The sequence below is a fragment of the Sciurus carolinensis genome, chromosome 2 (assembly GCF_902686445.1).
Source record: "Sciurus carolinensis chromosome 2, mSciCar1.2, whole genome shotgun sequence".
Taxonomy (NCBI): Eukaryota; Metazoa; Chordata; class Mammalia; order Rodentia; family Sciuridae; genus Sciurus; species Sciurus carolinensis.
In genome coordinates, this window is record NC_062214.1 from 103,511,499 (window position 1) to 103,524,121 (window position 12,623).

At 34.0% G+C, this 12,623-nt stretch overlaps 1 protein-coding gene across 9 annotated transcripts in view; it reads left to right on the plus strand.

Annotated features, from left to right (window-relative positions):
- Positions 1 to 12,623, plus strand: part of Atp8b4 (ATPase phospholipid transporting 8B4 (putative)) — a 214,355-nt gene that overhangs the window by 125,316 nt on the left and 76,416 nt on the right. For all 9 annotated transcript variants that reach the window (XM_047542231.1, XM_047542234.1, XM_047542232.1 and 6 more), the window contains 2 exons: positions 4,651 to 4,859; positions 8,149 to 8,192. In XM_047542231.1, the coding sequence (XP_047398187.1) occupies positions 4,651 to 4,859; positions 8,149 to 8,192 (253 nt within the window). The remainder of the gene's footprint in view (positions 1 to 4,650; positions 4,860 to 8,148; positions 8,193 to 12,623) is intronic.

Sequence of the window (12,623 nt, forward strand, 5' to 3'; positions counted from 1 at the left end):
ACCCACACACACACACGCACACACACACACACACTTTATTGTTTAAAAAATTATATATTTTATTGTTTAAAACCACTTTCTCCCACATTGCTTTTTATTATTTTCAAAGTTGCTTACTGACATTTTGTAATAGGAATATTATGCTTCTAACTCTATAGATATCTTTTTAAAAAATATTTTGCATAAAGTACTTTTATATACTTTAATTTATGCTTCCCAACAATTTGAAGAAGTAGCTATTGCTGATCTTCTTTCGCAAATGAGATGATTTTCTCAGGATCATGGAACTAGTTGAGGGGAGAACCAATATCCAAACTCAAGTCTTCTGACAGCTGGTACCATGTTTTCTCCTGTTCCTAACCTGTGTATGATCAGTGAAGTTACCAGGAGAAAAAAGAGGCTATAGTTCTTTACATGTTGGTAAAAATAGCACCAATGGAGATTAAAAGTGAGCTTTTCTCTCACCAAAAAGAACAGTGATTCTCAATTTTGAGAGGAAAAGTATTCCAAGAAGTCTCAAGTTGTTTAGTCCTAAGGACTGAGGCATAGAAAACGAGAACTCCAGGTATCTGTTTGGAGGGATGAAGGTCTTCTGCGAAAGCTCCCATTAGGCTTTTGAGTGGGTACAGAGATTGAATTAGTACCCTGTGTTACTTGAGGATAAAAGTTTATCATTTACTTTGAATGTTTAAAAATTCCAGGTGAGCAGAGACATTTATTTTCATAGGACATGTCTATGCTGTAGGTTTGTTTGTTTTGTTAAGATATACCCAGACACGGGTTTTTTTTTTTTTTTTTTTAAATACATCATCTTAAGAAATGCAGTCATTATTCTCCTGAGGAATTAGTTTTGAGTGTTCTTTCTGAAGCAATAGGAACTCATTTCCCTGTAGCTTGTTTTGCCTTAGAATGGGTGGAATCCTAAGTCCTGCCCTCTGAGTGATCAGGAAGAAAACACAAAGCAGCCTAATTTTGCTAACTCAGAACATTTGTCTCCTTTTCTCTGCTATTATAAAAGGATGGGGTGCATGTTCCATGGTGATTCTCCTAAATCCTCTTTTCCCAAACACAAAGGGTACCATATTCTCTACAGGCTATTTTAAGCTCTGGAAATTCTAATGAATTTTGAATACTTCCATTAGTTTGTACAGGGAAGATCTGAATTCTCTTATATTTACTTTGCTTTGAGTTTATAGGGAGCTACCAGACTTTCAGATAATTGAAAACTTCAAGTGACTTGTGCAGAGCAGACCCCTTTCTTCTCAGGGAATATGTTCCTTGACCCCCAATAATTAAAGACGGTACTAAATCCTAAATATGCCCATTTTTTTCTAAACTATACATATGTATCTATGATAAGCTTTAATTTATAAATTAGGAACATTAAAGGGTTAACAAGAATAACTAATAATAAAATACATAATTATAATCATATAATATATTGAAAGTTATGTGACTATGGTCTCTGTCGCTCAAATAGTTTATGTACTGTACTCAGCTTTCTCATGAGATGGTACAAGGCCTACAAGTTGAGATGAAGTGAGATGAGTGATATAGGCCTGTGACATAGCATTGGGCTAAGAAGTAAAAGTCACTTGAACCAAGTGTTGTGATGCCACAATAGTCAATCTGATAACCAAGATGGCTCTGAAGTAACTGGGTAGTGTGTACAGTATGGACATACTGGACAAGGGATGATCCATGCTCTGATGCTCTGATGAAAGAGCAGCGTGGTGTGAGATTTCATTAGGCTAACTCAGAACAGTTCACAATTTAAAACATAAATAGCTTATTTCTGGAAGCTTCCACTTAATATATTTAGATGCAATAAATTGTGGGCAACTGAAACTATGGAAAGTAAAACCTCAGATAAGGGGAAACTACAGCATAATGTCATTCTTGGGGCCAAGTTCACACTGGCTTTACTAAATACTGGACTCTTAGTCTTGGCTCTGTGGGTAATTATTTGTGTGACCTTAGGTTAGTCACTTAACTTTTCAAGTCTCAATGTCCTGTTGGTGAAATTAGAGACTAGAGGATTTATTCATGCAACACTGACTGATCACCTGTACAGCAACACACTGCCCCTGGCCCGTTAAAGAAGTGTGAATACTTTTTGAGAGAAAGAAATAGAGAAAACAAAGCTGAATCAGACCAGCTGGCCAGGAACTTCCAAAGTAGGCAGGGGGTGGAGTACACAGAAAAGCAAACCATTCATGAAAATATATGCATAGATACGTGCAAATATGATGTATTTATCTTTATATCATATGATCCTCTATGGTCACAGTGTGATTTTAGTTTAGGAGAAAAACATATTGTCATCAAAATAGTTAAAAATGAATTGGCATCATACCTATTTAGAGAAGAAATTGTGGATGTGCTATGTACTTTTGGATCTTGAAGCATAGAATTTAATGCTCAGAAAGTCTTGGGTGTCATCTAGTCCAACTTTCTTGGTTTATAGATGAGAAACCAAGGCTTAATTTCCACTAAGAGCAGAAATTGCAGAAATAAACTATTAGTCTTTGCAACTATCACTACATTTCATGTTCTTCTGAATGTCCTTGTTAATGTATAAAGACATGAACTGCAATATCAATGAACAAAGTAAGACATAAAACTGAAATTGCAATAAACCTATTATGAAAAAGTCACATACACATGACTATAAATCCAGAAAATCAAAAGAATAATTAATGCAACACAGTAAGATAATTCAGTTAAACATTTGGTTATGTGAGCAATATTTTTAAAAATTAAAAGTTTTCTTTCAGACCAACAATAATTTAAAAACTTACCAATAAAAAATATAATGTCCAAGAACAAGTCTATCAAGCTATGGAGTGGACCTATGTGAAAATCAAAGCAAAACAAAACAAAGACTCTACCGATAGAGGTGCTTTTAAAATTCTAATTCCTGGAAAGATTTATCCTTCTCCTTGAAGTTGTATTTAGTTTTATGAAAGATCAGTTCTTTTCAAATAATGAAAATTTTAATATAGACCTATGGAAAAAAATTCCAAATAAATTTTCTAAGAAAACTGATATCTTGATTTTAAAATTTATTTAGAGGGCTGGGCTCAGTGGTAAAGTGCTTGCCTTGCAGATACAAAGCCCTGGCTTTGAACCCCAGCACTGCAAACAAACAAAATATTTACTTAGATAAGTGCATTGATTCTACCAGGAAGAATAAATGAGTGATTACAGGTAGGAATTTTGAAGAGGAAGAGAACAAAGATGCTTTCGTCTCTTCCCAGGTATTGTTGGGTTTTATAAATCTACAATAATGAAAACAAAAGATACATTAAGTGACATCAGTTAACAAAACCGAAATTCATAAACCAGATGCTAGTAAAATAGTTTATATGTGCAGTAGGAAGCATTCTAACTAATTAAGTGACGGACTAGTTGCCCAACGAGTTGTGATAAAAAATCTTTCTGTTTGGGAAAATTGAAATTAGCTCCTTAGTTACTGGATTCCAAATGGGGTAAAAAATTAAATATGGAAAAAATTCATTATAAACTAGAAGAAAAATGCAAATGTCTGTGTATGCAATAGGGAAGGCCTATTTAAGTAAAACTCTCCAAAGAGTAACTGTAAACTTTTGATTGATTAAAAAGAGAAAACATTCAGTCAAAAAACTGGAAACTTTATTAAAAGACAAATGATAAATTGGGTATGATACTTGCACTATCTTTTGATAAAGATCTAATAGCTTTAATATCTATGGAAGCTTTAATATCTATGCAATTCTTCTAAATCAATAAGAAGTACACCAATACCAGAATTGGAAAAAATGAAATAGGCAGATAAAGTTAGATAGTTCCAAGAAGAAATACAGCTAGCCAATAAAATTTGAAAAAAAGTGCTCAGCTCACTGATGAAAAAAATAAATGGCAATAAAATATAATGAGATGCCATTTGAATTGATATATATAGTAAAAGATAATTCTCCATAATCTAATGGTAGAAGTTATATTGCTATAACCTTTTGGGAAATCAGTTTGGCATTATCTGTGACAAACATTGGAAGAGTTCTTACTCTTGGCTACAGAAGTTTCATTTCTGGAGTCTGGAAGTCATATATCATCCTTAGAACATGAAGCAATGCTCTTTTGCTAGTAAATGAGTAGAGTGGTAGTATAACAATTCACCTTTCACGGGATATCTGTTACAGTTTGGTTAGTGCTCAATGGGGATGTAACTTTTTATTTCTTTTGGCAAAATGAAATCACATCAATGTGTTGGACAGAACACATTTCTTTAGACTGAACATATGACAAACATCTTTAATAATAATTAGTTTCCTCTAAAATATAGGAGAAGATGCAAACTAATATGCTACACAGAAATCTCCACTGGGCTTGTTTAATGTAAATAGAGAACCTGAATCATTCCCTGAGGCTTTTTGCTCAGCCTTCCCTATTGTTTTATGGTGCTGCAAGGAAATGACTTAGAAACTGGGGTTTATGAACAGATTCTGTTGAGATGCTTTTGAAGATCACTAGAACCTAGGGACAGAGCATCCCATCTTCTTCTAAACTCTGAGGACTTTGGCAGACTTCTTTGGCAAAACTTCGCATATTCTGAAATCGATGGAACATTTCTTTTTTCTTTCTCTTTTTTTCCATTTTAACGGACCACAGTGTGGAAGTCATTCGTCTGGGACACAGTTATTTTATAAACTGGGATCGGAAGATGTATTACTCTGGGAAGGCAACACCTGCTGAAGCTCGGACAACCACGCTCAATGAGGAGCTGGGCCAGATTGAATACATTTTCTCTGACAAAACGGGTACTCTCACCCAAAACGTCATGACTTTTAAAAAATGTTCCATTAATGGGAGAATCTATGGTAAGAAAAATAGCTCCCTTTTCTTAATAATATTGTTAATGTTCTTTAAATTAACAAGCAACACCTTTTTAAAATTAAAAAGGAAAAACCTTCTGAAACCATCACTGGCTTTCTTATTAATGAGGGAACCAACAGTACCTAACATAGCACTTTACATGTAATAAACTCACTAAAAAGTTACTGGGTAAAATTTGAATGACTTAGATGGAACTTGGATTTGTTACCATTCATGGATAGAGAGGTGCTTAGAAGTGATACTCTCCAAAGTTCCATTTGGTGCTCAATTTGGGTGATTCTGCTCTGCAGTGTTCAATAGACCCACGTCCCAGGAGTTGACAAGTATGCAGCCTTGTTTATCTTAGTAAAGTAGTATTTTATGCTTGCTTGCTATCAGATCTGAAATCGATGTTAGTAAATGTGTTTGTGAGAATTTATTACTCGTTCCCTGAGTATTTACATTTTACAGGGCTACCTTGTTTAGGCAGACAAGCTATTTCATCAATCTACTTTCCCGTTTGTATACTTTTGTCAGGACACATGCTTTGTCCTTGGGTTTTCAAACATTCTATTTGTATGTGGCTCTTTTTACCTTGAGGATGTCCAGTTAGCCACATCCTTCTGCCTAGAGCACAGAGGCTCTGTAGAAACTTTTGTTGTATTCTCAGAAAGTTAAGGTAATCCAAGAAAGGGTAACTTTTCCTTTGTCTTCTGATGGGATACCTCATCCATTGCCCAATGTTTTAAAGCAAGATTTGACCCTGAACAAAACCAAGAAATACACTCTGTCGTGCCCATTACCGTGATCCACAGTCACCTTGACTCCTGTGGCTCTTGTCTACCTCAGCTTGCTTTCCTTCCTTCTCTACTAGTGGATAGGAGGATTTCCCCACCTGGACTTGCTCAAGTCCCCAGCTGCATTGTGCATTTCCTGTATCAGGGTCGTAATAACCGACAAATGACACTGAACCTTTCCTTAAAATTTTTCTTTGACATTATTTTAGAGACTTCCTAAAAATACTGCCTTAACACAAACAGAAGGCTGATTTAAATGGGAAATATTTAGAGTATAAGAAGTATTTTTGAATTTGGGGGTCCTTTTGGATTCTTTTGCCACATATTGACTATTTCTAAGAGTCAATCTTAAAAGAAATTATCAGGCATTTGAACCAAGGTTCATTCACAGAGATGCTTATTTCAGCATGACTATTTTTAGAGAGGCCCTTGACTTTCACAGGCATATATCTCAAGATCTTTGCAACCCTTCAAATTTACAGATCCCACAATAACTTGTAATTTCCCTCATAAAATTCTGGAAAGTAACTAAAAAACTTAAGTAACCTCTTTAGACCCCTAATCTATCTGCCATAATAATTCATAATGCACTTCTAAGGCCAATAAAATATATTCTCACTAAAGCAGTCCCAGAAAGTTTCAGAATCACTTTTTCTTATTTTCTTATAGCTTGGACTTGTTTCTATCATAGATCTTGGCCTTGGGAAAATTTGATATTCTACTCTGCTTTGTCTAAAACTTCTTTTTCTAGATCAGAAATATTACCTCTTTAGACTTTAATTTTTCCTCATTTATATCACCAGTCCCATACATGGGCTGTCTTCAGGGGAACCATTCATTTAACCCAAAGACACAGACTTTTTTTTTTCATCATATTTTTATAGTGAGTACATATGTGGTCATGACAAGAACATAACCATGGTGAGTTTGAGATTTAAATTCCAGGTGCTTGACTAGGCTCATTGTACACAGCAGGAGCTTACATTCCAGATCCAGACTTGTGCCCCAGAGAAACAGTCAATAACTGTTTGTCAAGTGTTTTGTGGTCACAGTATTGTGTAGTGCAGAGAGAGAAACCTGGGTTCAAAAACTCACCATGCTGACTTTTTAGTTTTAATTCGGTCTCTCATTTTGAACTCTGTAATTCAGTTCCATCATCTATATAACAGGAATGGACAATTTCATCTTGCAAGTTTGTTATGAGTATTATTAACAGTGTAAGTGGCTGGTACAAGGTTGATACAAGTAACTATTATTATTGCAAGAAAGAAAATCCTTGTAAATAGTATAACCTTTCCAGGGCTGGGGAGATAGCTCAGCTGGTAGAATGCTTGCAAGCACAAGGCCCTGAGGTCAATCCCCAGTACGGGGGAAAAAAAAAAAAAAAAAAGTATAACCTTTCAAATACCAAGGAAAAGTTGGAAAAATCTAAAATGCTCCACAATAGGGAAGAGCTAAAATAATGTTAAAATATAACAATGGGTTATTATTTGACCCTTTGAAATAAGTTCCACAAAGAACTTCAATGATAGAAGAAGTTCTCATACTTTGCAAGATAAACAGCAGGAACCAGAAACTTAAGAACAACATGATGATTATGTACACACAACCCCCAAAACCCCTGAAAATGATGATTATCTCTGGGTGATGGGACTTAGTGATTTTTATTTTCTATTATGAGTGCCCTACATTTTTTCACATCTATAATAAGCACATATCAACTTTATACTAAGAAAAAAGTTATCTTTAAGTTTCTGGTACATAGGTGGTTATATTCTCTTCCTAGAGAAGGCACTGACCTTGTTTAAAGCTTACATGCTAATTTGACCATGATATTCATAAATATATCTGGTTTGAAACTGAAATAGAAAGCCAGATGCAGTGGCACCTGCCTGTAATCCCAGACTTGGGAGGCTGAGGTGGGAGGATCACAAGTTCAAGGCTAGTCTCAGCAATTTAGTGAGGCTCTAAACTTAGCAGGACTCTGTCTCAAAAAAAAAAAAAAAAAAAAAAAAAAAAGACTGGGGATGTAGCTCAGTTGCTAAGCAACCCTAGGTTTCAATTCCTGGCACACACACACACACACACACACACACACACAAAAGAAATCAATTAGGAAAAGATGTACTCATTAAGTTCTATACTTACTGGGAATTGTTCTGGTTAGGATATCATTTTAGATTCTCCAACAACAGGGGTAATAGGGAAGACGAAAATTTGTCTCTTTCAGGCATCAGAAACTTAACAATGAAATGACAAAATTTACATAAAACATAATTCCAGCTTCATAATTTGTTTTAATGTCTACTTCACTTTAGTTCTTAGGCCACCTGAGTACCTCTCTGCATTAATTCCCAGTTTTAAGGGTACAAAGACTCTTATGTTTGAATTCATATTGCTGTCCAGTAGTAGTGTTTGATAAGTAAGTATATTCTTTAAATATGTAAATCTAATTTCAATTTTATTTACTTTTAATTCTCAACTTTTGTTTTGGCAGGAGAAGTACATGATGATGTGGGTCATAAGAAAGCAATAACTAAGGTAAGGAAGAAATAAAATTTCATTCTTAGTTTTCATTTCAAATTGTATGTGCTTTTAAAACATAAGTTCCTAAAAGCCTGATTTCTACTATCACCAGATGAGTACTTAATGCATAACATTAAAAAATAGATACACATGGTTCTAAATTTTTTCTCATCTAGGTCTTTTTTATGTTTTATGTTTTTATGTTTTCATTTTAAAATTTATTTTAGAAATATGTATGTATATACAAGCAAATGTATTTCCCCATTTTTTATTAAGTTGGTAGTGTAATAGATACTGTTCTTCAACTTTGTTTTTTGATAATATATATTTTTGAGCTCTTTTTGGGTCAGTTTTTAAAAAAGTACATATTATTTTTAATGGCCAAATGATATTTGTTACATAAGTAACATTACATAAGTTGATGTCCCACAACTTATGTAAGGAAACACTAATGGACGTTTAAAAATATTTCCAATATTTTGCTAGTATAAAAAATGCAGAAAAACTAGATATATTGTTGTATGTTAGAGAATACAGCATCCTCTTCTAAAACTGGAATTACTAAATAAAAGTGTACGTGCATTTGTCATTTGAATAATGTTGCAAATTGCCCCTCTTTAGAATTTATGACAATTGATCCTGCCACATCTTCAGACAGGGATACTTTACTTCTTCCTTTCCAATTAAGATTGCTTTTATTTTTTTCTTATCTAAGTGCTCTGGATAGGACTTCTAGCATTATGTTAAATAGAAGTGATGATATTGGACGGCCTTGCCTTACTCCTGATTTTAGAGGAAAAGCTTTCAGTTTTTCATTGTTGAGTATAATGTTAGAGGTGGACTTTTCATATATGGTCTTTATTATGTTGGGACATTTTTCTTCTATTCCTCTTTTGTTGAGCATCTTTGTTATGAAAGGGCATTAAGGTTTGTAAAAATGCCTTTTTTGAATCTATTCAGATGATCATGTGGTTTTTATTCTTCATTCCACTAATGTGATGTTTCTCACTGATTTATTTTCATATGTTGAACCATCCTTGCATCCCAGGAATAAATCCCACTTGCTTGTGGTATAGGATCCTTTTAATATGATATTAGATTCAATTTATTAGTATTGTGTTGAGGATTTTTAAATCTGTGCTCATTGGAGATACTGGCATATAGTGTTTTTTCTTGTATCTTTGTCTTGGTTTCAGGGTAAGGATGACTTGAAAATGAGTTTGAGTGTGCTCCCTTTTCAATTTTTGAAAGAGTTTGAGTAGGATTAGCATTAATTCTACCTTGAATGTACAGTAGATTTTATTAGTGAAGTCATCTTGTTTTGTTTCTTCTTTTTTTGTTGGAATACTTTTTTGTTGTTTGTTTTTGTTGTTGTTTTTGTTGCTGTTTTGAGATAGAGTTTTACTATGTTGCCCAGGCTGGTCTCTAAATTTCTAGGCTCAAGTGATTCTCTGGCCTCAGTCTCCCGACTACAGGTTTTAAGTTCAGCTTCCTAACTACCTATTGGTCTGTTTAGGTTTTCTGTTTCTTAATGATTTAGTTTTGGCAGGTTATATGTCTCTAAAAATTTCTCCATTTCTTCTCATTTATCCAGTTTGTACATATATGATTGTTCACAGCAGTCTTTTAGGATCCCTTTCCTTTCTGTCATCAGTTGTAATAGGTTTTCTTTTTTTTTTTTCTGATTTTATTTATTTGACTTCTCTTTTTTCCCCCCTTTAGTTTGTCTTAAGTCCAATTTCTGCTGCTACAATAGAATACCTGAGACTAAAGTAATTTATAAGAACAAGTTTATTTAGCTCATGGTTCCAGAGTGGGAAGTTCAAGAGCATGGGGTTGGCAGATATCTGGTGTGAGCATTGTGTTACTACTTCAACTTATGGTAGAAAAATGGAAAGGCAAGCAAGGATGTGCAGAAGAGCTCACATTTATAATACTTCCTCAAGAACCAGCCTACTCTCATGACAATGGCCTTAATGCATTTGTGAGGGAGGCCTCCTGACCCAAACACCTCCCATTAGGCTCCCCCTTCCAACACTGCCACATTGGGAATTAAACTGCCAACGCATGAACTTTTAGGGACAAATTCAAAGGTTGTTCAATTTTGTTGTTTATTTACTCAAGAAACCAACTCAGTTTTGTTGATTTTTTTTCTGTCATTTTTCTATTTCATTTATTTCAGCTCTAATCATCTATTATCATCTAATTTCATCTATTTCTGCTCTAATAAATAATTTCATTTATTTCCTTCCTTCTGGTAATTTTGGTCTTTGTTCTTCTTTTTCTAACTCTTTGAAGTATAAAGTTAGGTTGAAATCTTCTTTTTAAAATGTGCATGTATTTTTAATAATATCCCTCTTACTACTACTTTTGCTACATCCCATGAGTTTTGAATGGTATATTTTCATTCATCTTGAGATATTTTTGAATTTTTAAAAAAATTTTTGAACCAGTGATTGTTCAAGTGTTGTTTAATTTTCACATTTTTGTGAAGTTTCCACTTTTCCTTCTGCTATTGATTTCTAGTTTCATTCTATTGTGGTCAGAAAAAAAATACTTGGTATGATTTCAATCTTTTGAAATTTGTTGCGATTTCTTTTGTGACCTAACATGTGATCTATTCTTAAGAAAGAATTCTGTGCACTTGAGACAAAAGCGTATTTTTCTCTTGTTGGATGGAATGTTCTGTGCATTTCTTCTGGGTCTGTTTGGTCAATACTGTTGTTTACATTCTCTGTTTCATTATTGATGTTCTGTCTGGATATTCTATCTAGTAATAGAAATGAAGTATTGACATCAATGGTTATTGTAATATTGTTTATTTCTCTTTTAAGTTCTGTCAAACTGTTCATGTCTGGGTGCTCTGGTGTTGGATTTCGCATATATAATTTCTACCCTTTTAGGTAATGAGCTTCTTTGTCTCTTGTCATGTTTTGTTTTTACTTAAGCCTATTGCTGTCTGTTATAAATATGTCCACCCCAGCTGTCTTTGTTTACTATTTACATAGAATGCCTTTTTCTTCATTGCTTCACTTTCAGCTAATGTAGATTCTTAAACCTAAATTATGTTTCTTGTCGGCAGCAGATAGTTGGTTAAATTTTTTTAATTTTTAATTTTTTTATTCATTAAGTGACTGTTTTTTGATTGGTGAATTTAGCCTATTTACACTTAAAGTAAAGTATTGATAGGGAAAGATTATCTTGTGCTGTCTTGTTACTTGGTTTTCATTGGCATTGTAGTTCTTTGTCCTTTCCTTCATTGCCATTTTCCTTTGTGTTTTGTTGATTTTTTTGTATTGATATGCATTAATTCCTGTTTGTCTTTTGTGTAAGTTCTGTAGAATTTTTTATGATTACTTTTGAAATTATATAAAACATAACAGTCTAATTAAATAATTAAATGCATGTAAATAGTCTTGACTTCTCCTTTGCCCACTTTTTGTTATTGCTATCATACTTTATATCTGTTCACATTACGTATCTTTCAATTATTTTTGTTATAGTTTTTTGAATAGTTTTATCTTTTAACTTTTATTTTTGAATTAGAAGTGATTTACCCACCACCATTACCCTAATACAGTAATCTTTTTTTTTCCCTTACTTTGATTGCAGTTACATCTAATTCAAGGAGGTGTGGGTTTAGGTTTTATTAATTTACCTAAAATTGGAGGGGTTTTGTTTGTTTCTCATTCTCTTTCTCTCTCTGTGTGTCTCTGTGGTGATTTCTGGCTCTCTCTCACTCTGAGGGTTATTTCTAGCAAGACAAGGTAGAACTCTGTCTTTGTATTGTAATGAACAAATCAAAGGTTTAACATTTATTAACCTTTTAGTGCTCTGTCTACAGATTCTTGCTTTTTAATTTCAGAGATACTTGAGTACAATTGGCAAATCATCCAGAAGTGGAAAAAGGGAGCTTTAGTAATTATCTGGAAGAGTCTGGCCTCTGGCAGACAAATACATTGAGTACTTGGCCCCTTTCTTTCTTTCCAGATTCTTTGGCCACATGCACTAATGCTTCAGCCATACCATAATCCTTAAAGTCTTTCCAAATGAATCACATTCAGTTTCTCACATAGGTTTCTTCAAATGTTACAGCCTTAGCCCTGAAGTCATCCGACCCTAGCTCTCTGTAGGGCTCATTCTTGCTCATTCCTCCAGCTTCAACTTAGATTCTACTTTAGGAGTCTTTCCTCGACACCCTGGTCAAAAGTGCTTGCTTCATCATGTAAGTCACAACATTGTATGGCCTGTTCTCAGTCCATTTTCTGCTGCTATAACAGAGTATTACAGACTGAGTAAATTACAAACAATTGAAGGTTATTTGAATAACAGTTCTAGAGACCAGGAAGTCCAAGATCAGGAGGCTGCAGTCAGTGAGGGTCTTCTTGCTGCATCAGAATGATGGAAGGAGAGCAAGCACACACAAGACAGAAATATTGCTGAACT